Below are 16,402 nucleotides of genomic sequence, written 5' to 3' on the forward strand. Positions count from 1 at the left end.
TGAAAGTTGTCTTTATAGCAAGTGACTTTTTTATGCAAGTGATCTTTGTATGAAAGTTGTCTTTATAGCAAGTGACCTTTTTATGTAAGCGATCTTTGTATGAAAGCTGTCTTTATAGCAAACGAGCTTTTTACGCAAGTGGTTTTTACATGCAAATGGTACTTATTGAGAGGTTCATACATAATTATGTACTCGCACGGATTAGTTTACTTTCAGGTAGTGTTGAACACAAAAAAAAAATGACAAGGATTTCATTCAGGCGTGAACGAGTTTGCTTGAATTATCAGATATTGGAACTATTTAGATATAAGCGGCTTTATAGAAAAACCAGTAGTAGTCTAATACACTAAAACTAGTAATGTGACACTCACAGCCGGTATGCAGTCTGAACCAGCAAAGGGATGGTCCGCGCACTTGTTGTCGCAATAGTTTCTACAGACAGGCCGCACATCAAGGTCATTACAAACACATATTTCTGCCTGCAAAAGTTCACATACAAGCTCACTTGCCACTGGATCTCCGCATTTGTTCAGATGTACATCCACAGGCTTATCTGAAATAAGCAAATAATATTCCAAACTAAAGTTTCTGTGACATCTTCAATTTATCCTTTTGACTTTACTGCTTCTTTTTTCATTCAAGTATAATACGCTGGATCCCCACTCCATCGACTGTAATGAAAGTCAAGCGCAAAGGCTGGAAACATGTACTTCCGGTTATACGGAGATGAGCTATAAGTAAACAAAATCTTTAAAATCTTTTAAAAGCTTTAAGACATAAGTAAAAGCAAAACAAAACAGTTGTATCAGTATTAGTAGTAAGGCCCTCTCTCATCGGCAAGCCCTATAGTAGTCATTTTGTCTGCCTGTCCGTGTTCGAGCACCCTATTTTTTCGAACTCTAATTTTGTAACGCATGAATTGATTTTATTCTAACTTGGCACAGATACTTATCATAACACTGACAGCAGCAGTTCATCTTGTCTTTAAGTTGATGTAAAGATCAGGCTGGGTAAAAAAGATAATAAATTATGGTCACATTTGATCTATTTGCCCTGATCTATTTTTATTTAAACATAGTATATAAATAATCAAATATATAACATAACATTGTGATGTTCATATTTCAGAATCGGTGTTCCAATTAAAGGCCAGGAGAGAGGCAAGAGGATTCTACCAATCTGCACCTTTTCGGACACTTCCAGTTCTTAAGTTGATATCAAGATCAGGCGGGGTAAAAAGTTAAAATTTTAAATATGGTCACATTTGATCTATTTGCCCTGATCTGATTTTATTTACACTTGGTATATAAATTAAGCATACTAGTAACATGTTCAGATTTCAGAATACGGTTTCCAGTAAAGGCCAGAAGAAAGGTCAGAGGAATCTACCAATCTGCACCTTTTCGGACACCTTCCAGTTTGGACCAAACCTTTTATACTCCTATTCTATAATACACCGGAAATGCTGATAGCGTATTTTATACCTTTATTTGAAGAGTACTCGCAGGCGATAAGTTCAGTTCTGTCTTCAGCTTCTATCTTTATTACTTTTTCTTGTCCAGGTCATGACTTTGTTTTTATCTAAATTTTGTGAGCCCGCCCGCTTAGCTCAGTAGGTAAGAGCGTTGGTCTACGGACCGCGGGGTCGCGAGTTCGATCCTCGGGCTGGGCGTATGTTCTTCGTGACTATTTGATAAACGACATTGTGTCTGAAATCATTAGTCCTCCACCTCTGATAATTCATGTGGGGAAGTTGGCAGTTACTTGCGGAGAACAGGTTTGTACTGGTACAGAATCCAGGAACACTGGTTAGGTTAACTGCCCGCCGTTACATGACTGAAATACTGTTGAAAAACGGCGTTAAACCCAAAACAAACAAACAAACAAAATCTAAATTTTGTATAGCATTGCCTTGGCAATGCAAATAATTCATTGATCCTTAAGGTCAAAGTCAGAAAGGATTAAAACCGCCTCGATAGCCTAGTGGCTGAGCGTCCGCTTGGAGTGCAGGAGGTCGTGGGTTCGATCTATCTTTCGAGCCCACTATCCTAACTACGTTAGATGAGAAATATTTTAACTAAATTCCACGGTCATGATATTGTCCTAATTTTCTACCACTTGATAAACATTAGGTCGATGGCTGTGTCTTCGATAAACAGCTGTACCTGAGAGATGACAAGACAAACTAAATCCGATTGTTCTTTATTTCATATAAAAACCACTTTCTTTATAATGGTTTTTCGACATTTTCTATTTTTTTCCAGATTTTCAGGGACTCATTTTCCCATTAAGAACTATACCGCTACTTTAGAAAAACAAAAAAGAAAAGGGGGTCTTAAATTTTATATAAGAAAACTACAGTTCATTAAATACAACCAAATAAATCTACTTCTTTTCGCTTTTTTCAATTTCTCTTTCCGAGACATCAAATTCTTACGCCGCCATTTTTTTATCAGCATGCGATAGGACCATGCCGTTTTCGAAAAAAATGCTAAATGACAAATACTAAAACGCGATAGAGTTAAAGAAAATAAGATGCTATTGAGAAAGGGCAGGAGGAAATGGAGAAAGATTAGCACCAATCATTTTGGACTACATTTGATTTGGTATTGTTCTGCCATAAGTGACAGAGAAGATGAAAATTCAACGTAATAGGAACCCAGCCTGCATTCTATATAGGCCCGATATCAAACCGACGTCGTTGTCTATAACGGCCCGATATCGGCTTCAATTTCGGCTGAAAATAGGAATGATGTCGGCCCGACGTCGGCAGACGATATCGGGCCAACATCATAACGACATCGGTCCGACATCGGCAAACGATATTTGGCCAAAATCAAAATGATATCGGCCCGATATTGGCAGATCATATCGTTGTCGCGAAATAGTGTGACACGCAGTGCTTCATCAGTTTTCTTCAAAATATACACCATAAATTCTCAGAGTAATTTACTTGAGAACAGATGTGTCATGCATCATGTGTATGATGGTTATTTGATTTTATTGAAATAATATTTTTCACAACTATTATACTACATGTTTCATAGTGTTACGTAATTTTTCTGTATATTCTTAACACCATTAAAATTGTTCAGTTAGAATTTTAAACATATTTATATTTTCAGTTTTTTTTGTAAATATAAATATTCCTACGGCGGCATTCTACATAAAATAAAAATGCATCTTAATTATAACCTCACTTTATTACGTACAAAATTTTGATAAATACCGTCTACAAATTTTGTTTTAGAACCTAGTTTGATTAATTCTAGCATACATCATATTTGTTTAATGAATTAGCACACATGAACAAGTAGATTACTTTTTCACGTTTATCAATAATATTTTGAAAAATATAGCTATATTAGAGAATCCAATATCGGCCCGATATCAATCCGACCTAAGAAATAGTTACACTGATTGATGTCGATCTACCGATATCAATATTTTGCGGCAGTTCAACGGTCCGATCTCGGCGATCTATGATCATTTTGTGTCGATTCGCCGTAAAACCTAACTCACTCACTCACAACGGCCCGACTTCGGCCCTACATCGGCACATTTTGCCGACATTATACCTATATCGGGCCGATATAGTCATGCTGGCTGGGAAGATATGACTTACGATCACATTTTCCACATGTCTGTCTGCAATACTGTACTGCGTATTCCTCTCTTCCACAGAAAAGCTTCTGTGCTCCAGGTGTAGAGCAGTTGAGGTAGTCCCAACAAGTGTCTGAAAAGACAGAAAAGTTACAGCATCAAAACTAAACGTAACAAGAGTGCCAAAATGTCACAATATACGCCCGTCACAGCAAATTTCTTTACACTAGCACCTGTATTTGCAAATGGAATTTTAATTTTGTGGTAGCAATTATTGTAATTCTTTTGTTTTTCTAAATCCAAATAAAAACTCCTTACCAGGTAGAGATACCTTAAAATACACCTAAAATTTGGAAGTAGCATATATGTTGTACCACAGAAAAGTGGTCTTGGTTTTTCCCTACGGTCAATTATAAAAAGTTACAATATAAGTTATTTATAGTAACAACTATGGGAAGTTAATCTTCACCCCCCCCCCCCCCCCCCCCCACCCCACCAAAAAAAAAATTGTAAGTCCACACAAAAATCCTTACCAGGTAGAGGTAGGTCAAAATACACCTCAGAATTGGATGCAACATGCATGTTGTACTACAGAAAAGTGGTCTCGGTTTTTCCCTACGACTAGTAATGAAAAAGTTACAAGACAGGGTATTTATAATAACAACAAAGGGAAGTAATTTTAAAGAAGGGACCTCTGTGCATGACACTTCGTCTCATGGTAGTGTACAATTGTGCCAAGTTACATCAAAATCCCTCCATGCATGAAGAAGAAATGCTTCGGACAAAGTAATTCTTGTATCTGACCTTTGGCCCCTAAATGTGACCTTGACCTTAGACCTAGGGACCTGGTTCTTGCGCAAGACACTCCATCCCCTGGTGGTGAACATGTGTGCCAAGTTATATCAAAATCCCTCCATGCATGAAGAAGAAATGCTCCGGACAAAGTTTTCATTCTTGTATCCTTTGACCTCTAAGCGTGACATTGACCTTAGACCTAGGGACATTGTTCTTACGCATGACACTCCGTCTCATGATGGTGAACAATTGTGACAAGTTAAATCAAAATCTCTCCATGCATGAAGAAGATATGCTCCGGACAAATTCATTCTTTAATTTGACATTTGATCTCTAAGTGCGACCTTGACCTTAGACCTAGGGACCTGGTTTCTGCGCATGACACTCTGTCTCATGATGGTGAACAACTGTGCCAAGTTTCATCAAAATCCCTCCATGCATAAGGAAAATATGCTCCGGACAAAGTCATTCTTGAATTTGACCTTTGATCTCAAAGTGTGACCTTGACCTTAGACCTAGGGACCTGGTTCTTGCGCATGACACTCCGTCTCATGATGGTGAACAACTGTGCCAAGTTTCATCAAAGTCCCTCCATGCATGAAGAAGAAATGCTCCGGACAAAGTCTGTGGACGCCGCCCGCCCGCCAGGGGCGTTCCCATAATACGTCCCGTTTTTCAAACGGGCGTATAAAAATTCTAAAATTATATCCACCGAAACAACACGAGTTCCAGCTTATGTCGGTGTTCGTGAGCGTAACATGTGTTGCAGGATTCATTTCCTACCGTGAACAGACACAAAAGAAATCAAGTCCAAATATTTCTAACTGAAAGAATGGTTTAAATAGAGTGTTTTTCCCTTTATCGGTCTGGTATATTGAACACGGTATTTTCAAGATCTACATTATCAATTATGTACCAAGACGCTCAGGTAAAGAAAACTACACCATTATCTTTTTCATGAATGGTTTGGAAGCTTTAAGGGAAAGATATGGAAGTATAGAGTCCTGTTTTAATCTGCGCATGCGGTATCAATACCCACCACAAAGACCGCAAGACCTCCTACATAAACTCCATGCTGCTGTCTTCTCCCTACAGATTTCAGTAAGAATGTCCTTATCTCCACATCCAACGGAATTATGGTTATCCTGGCACGTATCTGCGAAATACAATATCAAGCCATGCAATATTTGATGCAATATGTATACATGATACAGCGCGTGTAAATATTTTATGTACTGTGCCCAAATTGAGACTTGATTACAATTTTTTCCGTTTACTATTTCGGCATTTTCTGGGTGAATTTTCCGTATGCTATTTCGGTATTTTTTTTTGTTGATTGCGAATTTACCGTATGCTATTTCGGTATTTTTCTTGTTGATTGCGATTTATCCGTATGTTATTTCGGTATTTTTCTTGTTGATTGCAAATTTTCCGTATGCTATTTTGGTATTTTTCTTGTTGATTACGAATTTTCCGTATGCTATTTCGGTACTTTTCTTGTTGATTGCGAATTTTCCGTATGCTATTTCTTTATTTTCCGGTTGATTGCGAATGCTATTTCGGTATTTTTCTTGTTGATTACGAATTTTCCGTATGTTATGTCGGTACTTTTTCTTGTTGATTGCGAATTTTCCTTATGCTATTTCGGTATTTTCCGGTTGATTGCGAATTTTCCGTATGCTATTTCGGTATTTTTCTTGTCGATTGCAAATTTTCCGTATGCTATTTCGGTATTTTTCTTGTTGATCGCGAATTTTCCGTATGCTATTTCAGTATTTTTCTTGTTGATTGCGAATTTTCCGTATGCTATTTTGGTATTTTTCTTGTTGATTGCGAATTTTCAGTATGCTATTTCGCTATTTTCCGGTTGATTAGTAATTCTCCGTATGCTTCTTATGCATTTGTCGCTTGTTACGAACTCTCTGTATGTTATTGTGGTATTTTCCGGATGTTACAAATTCTCCGTATGCTTTTTCGGCATTTTCCGTTCGATTACGACTTCTCCGTATCCTATTTCGGTATTCTTCCGGTTGTTACGAAGTCTCCGTATGGTATTTTGGTATTTTCCGGTTGTAACGAAATATCCGTATGCTATTTTGGCATTCTTCCGGTTGTTACGAAGTCTCCGTATGGTATTTTGGTACTTTCCGGTTATTACGAATTATCCGTATGCTATTTTGGTATTCTTCCGGTTGTTACGATGTCTCTGTGTGCTATTTCGATATTCTTCCGGTCGTTACGAACCTCCGTATGCTCTTTCGGCATTTTCCGCTTGTTACGAATATACAATCTTCTATTAAAATAGCATATGAGGAAATGTTATCACACAGAGCGTTCAATTAAATGTATATTTCAGTAAACATTGCTGTCGGATCTCTCTTAAAAATAGTGCTAATATACTGTGCGACGAATGTAAAAAGCCTCTCTATATATTTAGTCAATATTCTTTTAATAACCGTTTTCTAGGGTATTGTTTAACCATCTTGATGTATTCTTAATCGATCTTTTTCTTTGTGTTCAGGCTCACAATAGTAGCGAGTGTGCAATCAGACTGCTGTACAATGTCAATCCGAAATTCAATTAGTATTGTTATAGTTTCGCCATAACAGATTCTAGGAATTTAGTTCTAATTCAGCCAGGCATCGTTCCTGTATAGCAGCTATTCTTATTGGTTCTTTGCCCTTGCCTTTATGCTCAAAACAGTGTTATTTGTGCCGTGCGGCGATTGTAAAAAGTAAAGCATGTTTTTAAGGGTTTCTTTACAAGAGGTTATGTTCCTGGACAATTGCTATATCTGCTGGATCTTAATCCTTGTGTTATGGTCACAGTAGAATTGATTTATGCTCGCCGAAGGATTGTTTTATGCTCGCTGAAGTATTGTTTATGCTCACAGTAAAATTTTCTATGCGCGCTGAAGGATTGTTTTATGCTCGCTTAAGTATTGTTTATGCTCACAGTAAATTTTTTTTATGCTCGCTGAAGTATTGCTTTATGCTCAGAATAGTATTATTTTGTGCTCACTATAGTATTGTTTATGCTCACTGAAGGATTGTCTTATGTTTACAGTTGCATTGTGTAAGTCGTATGACACCTGTAGAAGTATTCCCGTTTTATTCAAACAATATAATTATTATAGTTCCATCATTTACTTAACAAATCATCAAGGCCTTCGAATGGTTTATCGCCTTATTTACAACAGTTCACAGTTTAGATGCGTAGGAATTGAAGCACGAGGGCGTTAGCCCGAGTGGTTAAATACTGAAGCATCTGAACGATAAACCGTGGTAAATTAGATAAAGAAGAAGGCCTTGATTGTTTTCATTCTGACATACTCATTGATATACGGTATTTTTATAAATATTATGCTGGACGCGAGGAATAATGCATTTGACGTCATGCGGCAATTTGACGTCATAACTGACGTTATATTGCGCTCTTACCAGTCCGCGCGTCAACCGTTGTTTTTCACAGAATATACATTGCTTTATTTTCTTCTTTGTTTAACTGGAAATCAAACTGAGCCATGTTAGAATGCTGGTTTTCAAGGGTTTCAGTTTTTGGAAAACAATTCAAACTAATATCTATTCTGCCATGACCCCATTTATTTACGTTAGAATGACGTCACGTTAACGTGCGGTGACGTCACTGTTTTTGTTGCGACCAAGAAAGCGTACTGTAATACGTCGTACAAATAATTTCACTCGGGCTACGCCCTTGTGAAATTATTAAGCCCGACGTATAACCAACCATCGTGCATAAATAGTGTTAAAACACTCTTTTGCTTTAAATTATTTCTTAAACAAAAGATATCAGGGATCAGTAATTCAAAACAGTACAACTATATCGTATACCTAGGAATAAGGTTAGGTTTAGTGCAAAAGGTTTGAAATAGTACACACTTTATACACAGTCTAATGTATACTATCAAGAATGGAAATCTTTTAACAATCAGTTTTATTTAATTTACGAATGCAACTGTATAAACAATAAGAATTTATAAACGTTGTAAATTCAAATACATTTGAAGAGGAGTTTCAACATCTGAAGTAAATACAGTTGAATCTCGTATCTTGATTTTCAAGCGATCGAGCCTGTTACTTCGTGATAGCCGAAATTCGACTTAAAATAAATGTTTGTACCTGTTTTCGGGACGGAACTTGAAAATGTTTTTAGATAGCTAGAATTTTTAGATAAGCGATTTTGAGATATCGAGTTCCAACGTTATCTAAAGACAAAACATTTAATTGAAGGATAGGCATCGGATATTTTAGACGAGAGTAAATCGCCTTACCTGTTAGTGTCGTAGATTGCACTGTTACAGTCGTTGTTGTAAAAAAATCTGTAATAAGAAATTTGTCGTTAACTAGTGCTGTTATTAATGTAAAATTTTGGGTAAAACATCATTCAAATGTTTTGCTTGATTCTCATAAAAATATTTACAAAAGCTGTGTCAAGATTTTAATCGCCATACAAATATCATATGATTTTCCCTTCATTTGAGATGTTATCATGAAATCGAATTCAAGATGTATAATAATAGGCCTTACTTTTTACCTTTAATGATATCATAAATTTGAATCTAAGATCTGAAAAATTGATTAAATAACATAAAAAACTCGATTTAGTGATATAGAGAATAATAGGTTAGTGCCGTAGATGAGAAAGTTTATCTGACGAGGTGGAGGAGGTTATCGGGTGAGCCGAAGGCACTAACCTATTATTCTATTTATCTTGTCATTACTTCATTTTCCGATATTTGGCAATTTATTTTACAAAAATAAGTGTGCGACAACCGCTTTAATGACGTCATATTGGTAATGACGTCACTTATATAATGACGTGATTACCGGCAAAATCGCAATAACTTCTTCGTTTTTGAATAAAAACTCATTATTTGACCACTCATTTTCTTAGTTCGGACATTTCCAACACAATGATGATGGTTTCGTTGCAAAATTTCTTATGACAACAATATCGATCATAAGGTCACATGATCAACTGACCGTATATCACTGGTCACATGATCAACTGACGGTATATCAAGAAAGATATACGGCACCCTGATATCGGGTCGAAAATACTGCAAGTGACAGGATAAATCGCAATATCGATTTATTTTATGATATCCATATGTTTAATTAATGATCGCTAAAATTCGTTATGAAACATAAAACTCACTATTGATATTATGTAATTGAATACTTAAATTCACTCTGAAGTAAAAAAAAAAACACTATTGATGTCATATAATTTAAAGCAACATGCCTCCAGATTGTTCGACAACCAAAAAAAAAAATTTTTTTTTTTTAAATAGATCTATCTTGAATTAAATGCTATATTTCTTAAGAAGGCTTTTAAACTTAATTACTGACAAACTTTATGTTACGGAAACACATGAGAATTTGCTGTTATTACTACTTTTTACGATGAAAATTGAAAAGCGTTTGTCACGCTTTTACTCCTGGTAAACTGTCTCGATTATAAATATCTATATTTTTGGGTATTTACCGGGACATGAAACTTCTGTACAGAGTCCAACGTTATACCCAATTCCACCTTGACTGTTCTTACAATCTTGCTCTAACCCTGTTGAACAGTTCCTCTCACGCTTCTGAAAACATGAACCACTCTGTTCTTTGCATTCCCAAACACCCCATTGCATCCAGTATGGTGATGGCGTTGATGACGTTGTTATTGTTGACGTCATAGTAAATAACGGGATAGGTGAAGTCATTTTAGCTGAATCTGGAAAATAGACATTTCGTCCAGTTTGTTAAGAAATGAAATTGATGATGCAACCACTTCTGTTGATCAAAATTAAGTAGACTGTTCTAACGTCTTTCGAGATTATTCTTAAAGTAATCAAATTCGTATCGATGCATGCATTGCTGCTATCAAAATTTTCTCTACTCTAAGGCTAGAACAGTTTTCAACAAACTGAAATGTTAGCCTGTGACTAAATACAGAGTTGGTGCGCCTGTGATATATTACAGACTCCGATTAACTAAATTTGAACAAAAATATCTTAAATGTATATATTTTGTAACTATGGTGATACTACCCCTAACCTTTAGTCATTATATTATGCATATCATACACTAAATGCATGCGACATGCAAAACAAATAAAAAAAAATTGTAATTTTGCCGCGCGCTCCAATTGATAATATGCACCAGCTCTGCAATGAGAAACACCCGAAATGTTAACATAAAAGTGTACGTTGACGTGTTCCAAACAGAACTTAAGAAGTCAAAGAAATGCCAACACACTGTATAGCAACCTTATGTATAAATGTACCCCGACAAGTTTCGCGTCGTTTAGATACCGTGACATGTTCCTAAATAATAAGAATTATTCTCCATTAAAGAATAGTCGACCTACTGTATAATAACCTTATGTATAAATAATATTCCGACAAGTTCGGCGTCGTTTACATACCGTGACATGTTCCTAAATGATTCTTCAACAAGGCCCACGGCAAGTTTGAACAGACCACGTCCATGCCTGTCTGACAACACACCTCAGTCAACTTCTCATATCCAGGCACACACGTGAGAGAACAGGCAGCAAATTGCTCTAGAGAAGTCCATACTGTAATAAGATATACTTTGAGGACTAGTATTGACATTCGGAATTTTTCGTGACATTCGGAACTTTCCGTATAACTACGTATTTCTGCTACGTAAAGGAGCAGTCTTCGTAGGCAAATGTAGTAGAAAGCGCACACGACTTTCCGCCAAATCCGGACAATGACGAAATCGTTTACGGATAATACGTAAATTGCCGAATGTAATTACGGGTCCACTACCTTAATAACTATAGTCGGCTGTTGTTGTGCTGATGTTTCAAATTTAGCATTTTCAGTTTTGGGCAGAACAAACGGCAAATCGTTATGGAAGTTTTTCGAACAACTTAAGAAGCTTTTGTGGTTATATTCTCTAAAACATTTCAGTGTTCATTTGATCATTTATTTCAGCTCATTTACATTTGAAGATTGAATACTGCTTAATCCGGTGCTAGGAGGCGTGGGCAGTGTTGCATTTTCCATTACTGCTCATGAACAGACTCGATCAAACTGATTCTACTATTTTCACTGTTTGCCTTGTTCTCGGTGCTTCCGAGAGATCTACTTTTCAGATCTTAAGCATTTCGTCTTGTGAATTTTAGGAAAGATCTTGATGGGGATAAAGTAGGTCAGTAGGCCAAGGTCACAGTCAAATGACCCCTAATCACTTGGGATCATCATGTAATTATAATTAAGCAGTCTAGGAAATATGATCTGATAATATTTGAAGTATTTATTCCTATATAAGTTTTTAGACCTACTGACCCAGTTTCAAACTTGACCTAGATATCATCAAGGTGAACATTCTGACCAATATTCATGAAGATCCATTTAAAAGTATAGCCTCTAGAGAGGTCAAAAGGTTTCCCTATTTTAGACCTACTGACCTAGTTTTTGACCGCATGTAACCTAGATTCAAACTTGACCTAGATATCATCAAGGTTAACATTTTGACCAATTTTCATGAAGATCCATTGACAAATATGGCCTCTAGGGAGGTCACAAGTATTTTCTATTTTTAGAACTACTGACCTAGTTTTGGACCGCACATGATCCAGTTTCTAACTTGACCTAGATATCATCAAGATAAACATTCTGACCAAATTTCATAAAGATCCCATGAAAAATGTGACCTCTAGAGTGGTCACAAGTACAAGTTTACGCACGGACGACGGACGCCGCGCGATTACAAAAGCTCACCTTGTCACTTTGTGAAAAATAGTTCCCTGTTTTATGACACAAAATCTCTTTATAAATATACTGTAAGTGTTAATATACCTGCAGGAGCTGGGGCTACAAGCAAACCTGAAGAAAAGTCGAAATGAACAATATATGTTTGTATTTTTATCAAGAAATATGCTTTAAGTATTAAAAGGCTTAAAATCAGAATATTTTACAAAACATATCTTAAAGGTACTTTATCAAGATTGCATACTTAGAAATATTCATATGATTATGTGCATATAAATAAAGAAGTATGTTCTCGCTTTTTAATCTATTAATAATTACCTGAAAGCAGTAATACGACCAATAACACACGATACAATTTTTGACCGGAAGTGTTAGGTTCTTCTCGGCTTGTGTAGTGGGCGACATTTCAATCATAGCGATTGGCTTAAACTGAATAGACAAATTTTTAAATTCCCACGAAGTCAATGGTTTCCTCCGTAATAAAAATAATACAAAACAAAAAGAAAACCTAATACCTGGGCATGACCCAAGACGAGGTTTCAGCAGATTCCATGGTAAGTTTAAACAAACTGCGTCAATGCCTGTCTTACAACATGTTTCCGCCAGTTTTTCAAATCCGGATACACAAGTGAGATAACATGAGGCAAATTGTTCTAATGACATATTTGCTGAAACATATTTTACAAACTAATGTATTATTATTAATAATCAAATTGACATCAGCTACAAAACACATATATTTAGCAAAGTCGAAATATACAAACCTTTGGGCAAAGTACAGTATATGTAGTGGAATAAACTGTTTTGCGTAACATGCGTATATGTATATAAAGCATAATTAAAATCTGTAATGTATATTCCTGTTTTTGTGTGAGAGGAACCCCCTCGCACCAACTCTCACTTTGTACAGCTAAAACTAGACAATACTTATTACATGCATAAAGTTTTTGTAAAAAGACATCATACATTAACGGTTAGCCCCACATTTGAGAAAAAAATCAAACAACACCAAATCATAGCATTATTATATATACGTCCTTCGCATGTGAATCTCCACAATACCCCTTTTCTATTCAACGACAGGTCATTGAGATATACCAGTATTATCTTTAATTGAGAAACGTTCAAGTAAAGATATAGATATGAAAGAACTTGCATTTACTTGTGTGAAGAAAATAAAACAATTACAAGTATTTGAATCAATGATATTACATTCATACATTTTAAGAATACAATAAAAGAACTTACAAGCAGATGAAGTTTGGTCTAGTAGGAAACGTCTCTCAAACAAAATCTTACCACCTAAAACAGAAAATTCTCCCAAAATTATCGGACATACGACGAATGCTGGCATGAAAATTTTATTATTTTGATGTAATGCTAAAATCATTGAGTGAAAATTTTATTGACACAGAATTCGATATCAATTTATGTTTGAAAATGAACGAAAAAACAAACAAACAACAAAAACAAAACACTAAAAACAAACAAAAGCAGTGAAACATGTCACTGCATTGAATAAAGATGACTTTAAGGTATTAAATCACTAAAAGTAATGTTTACAAAATGGCCTTTGCTTGGTATATTCTGAAAGGTAATCGTGTTTTGCACTATTTTGCAGTTTTTAAACAACTTTTACCGTTCCGTTTTTTTAATATAAATTTTGTATAACTTATTGTATCTCCTCAAGCTCAAGTAGAGACAAATTTCAAAGTGATAGCCACTATCCAAAACGTTTGCAGAGAACTCATTCTACCATTAATTTTAATAAAAGAAACATCACAAACTATTGGTAAACACTTATAAAACACAAAACAAAAATGTCAATACCATTTTTTCTATGTCGCCTCAAGTAAACGGATTTAACGAGACAGAATTCATACTTCAACATTGAAAAAATAAGGTCGAATGCTTTGTTTCTGTTTTGACCACACTCTCAAAACACAGTTCTAACACATTTTGATAGGGATTAACATTCAACCCGAAGTGTAAACTAACTTTTAAGGTCATTTATTAAAATCACTTATATCTTCTGTCGCTTTTAATCGACTGAAATCGGTTTTCATCGATTCATGTCGAACAAACTTACGCAAGAGACAATGGACGGGGCAGTTAAATATAAAAAAGAAAGAAACAGATAGACTTACTGTATATCTTCGCTTATTAGATGCACTCGCTTATAAGACGTCGCGTTTCTTTTTCTTTTCATTTCCTTATAGTATACGCTTATATGATACTCCCCACTCTCTGAACTGGAAATATGACTCCAAATAATGCGTCTTATTAGCGAAAATATACGGTGCTCAAATAATCTAAGGAAAAGAGTAAGATTTTACCTTCAGTTTCTGGTACCATTTGCGCAACATTTTGAACAGCCAGACTGCACAGTAGAATCCACAGATCTAAATACAGTTAAAACACTGATTTTACTTGGAAAAAAACAATAATAAAAAAGTCGCAGAAAAAACGTTTTCTTAATATATTTATTCAAAAGGCTTATCTAGTAAATTTGGTAAAACTTCCATTAGAAGTCGCCAAGTGACTCAGTTATTATAACTGGTCCACTGGGAGCACTGAATACACAGTTCCGCCTAAGTCAACAGGTCAAGTAAACATTTTCAGGAAAAATAAAAATTCAAGATACATTTAATTAGCAGTTTAGTCAAAATCACGCGTTTCGTCCCCCTTACAAATGTCCCAAATGGTAAACAAAGGTTTCCAGTTGTTTAAACAGTCTGGGTGGGGAATGGTTTCACCCTTAGGTGTACAAAATTTATCCCATTGACGCTGCTCGAATTCTTCATTGTCCTGGATTTTTTTGCGAACTTAAATCTCCAGGTCCAAGCTTAAATGTCCCTTTCACACGCTCTATCAACTCGGATTTAACTCCAGACACATTCTGTCGGTGATTTACTAAACAACGTTTCAACTCAATGACTTTAAATTGTCCCAAGCTGTCACTTTTTTGCACATACTTCATTGATATCTTTGTTGATGTCCGACATTTTGAACTGGTTTAATCCTCGAAAGTAACAGGTGCTCGTTTTTGCGAAGGGAGGTAATTCAGTTATCGTAAAGGACATTATATGCAACCTCAGATGTTGTTTTCTATTCGTATATATACAATTGAAAGTAAGTATCTCAAATTTTAAGGGATCGAGTGGTTTACTTCGAGATAACCGAAATTCAACTTAAAATGATACTTTGTTCACGTGGTTTCGAAACATTACTTGGAAAAGTCTTCAAGATAGCCGGAATGTTTGAATAAGCGAGTTCGAGGTATCGAGTTTAAACAGTATTCCTATCCCTAAATACCAACAAAGGATTGTTTTGCATGATGAACCAGAAGGTAACCCTCAGTTGTCATATATGCATTATTCGAGCCTAAACATACATATCAATTGGAATATTTTCCACAAGACTAGGTGTCCTTTTTCCTCGAAATCTAGGCTTTATAGACAAAGAACATCTGAGCGCCGCTGTGCGAAAACCAGCATTGGGACCAGTACGGATCCACATCAGCCTGCATATCCATGCCATCTAATCTTGATCCATATTGTTCGCTTTTCAGTTATTGAAAATTTAAAAATATTCTTATCACCACCGTTGGAGTTCTTTGCAATGATGTTTAACATTCATAGTGTTGTCTAATATTAACAAAAGACAAAGAATTGTTATAGTAAAGATGGTTCACACAGTAACTGCATATTACATTTGACTGAGACATATTCTAAAGGTCATGTCAAACATATTTTAATCGAAATAGAACTAACGTTACACAATACCTCTGCTCCAGATATAGGCCATTATTAAATCTATTTTTCCACTCGTTAAACTCTATACGCAATTTTTGGCATATAATGATAAGATTTAATAATGTTCTAACGTATATGTACCTTGATAAACGTATGAGCCGCGCCATGAGAAAACCAACATATTGCATTTGCAACCAACATGGATCCATGCTGTTCGCTATCGGTTTCTCTAATCGCATTAGGCTTTGAGAGCGATGTACAGCCTGGACTGGATCCATGCTGGTCTCAAATGCACTATGTTGGTTTTCTCATGGTGCGACTCGTATGTATATTGTACACTACAACTGATTACACAGTTGTATACAATCTATTTGTCTTGTTACGCATGTTTGAATTGTTTTGTGTTGGGTTTAACGCCGTTTTTCTACAACATTTCAATCATGTAACGGCGGGCAATTAACCTAACCAGTGTTCCTAGATTCTGTACCAGTAC

The 16,402-nt window shown here is 35.8% G+C and overlaps 1 protein-coding gene across 6 annotated transcripts in view; it reads right to left on the reverse strand.

Annotated features, from left to right (window-relative positions):
* LOC123542395 (integumentary mucin C.1-like) overlaps window positions 1-16,402 on the reverse strand; it is a 64,854-nt gene that overhangs the window by 1,166 nt on the left and 47,286 nt on the right. For 3 of the 6 annotated variants that reach the window (XM_053531849.1, XM_053531848.1, XM_053531845.1), the window contains 7 exons: window positions 12,242-12,268; window positions 10,837-10,989; window positions 9,907-10,143; window positions 8,690-8,737; window positions 5,438-5,554; window positions 3,626-3,736; window positions 372-553 (listed from right to left, as the gene is read on the reverse strand). In XM_053531849.1, the coding sequence (XP_053387824.1) occupies window positions 372-553; window positions 3,626-3,736; window positions 5,438-5,554; window positions 8,690-8,737; window positions 9,907-10,143; window positions 10,837-10,989; window positions 12,242-12,268 (875 nt within the window). Of the gene's footprint in view, window positions 1-371; window positions 554-3,625; window positions 3,737-5,437; window positions 5,555-8,689; window positions 8,738-9,906; window positions 10,144-10,836; window positions 10,990-12,241; window positions 12,269-12,669; window positions 12,823-16,402 lie in introns of all 6 variants that reach the window. The other 3 variants (XM_053531846.1, XM_053531847.1, XM_053531852.1) reach the window with 3 other exon arrangements.

The sequence above is a fragment of the Mercenaria mercenaria genome, chromosome 19 (assembly GCF_021730395.1).
Source record: "Mercenaria mercenaria strain notata chromosome 19, MADL_Memer_1, whole genome shotgun sequence".
NCBI lineage: Eukaryota > Metazoa > Mollusca > Bivalvia > Venerida > Veneridae > Mercenaria > Mercenaria mercenaria.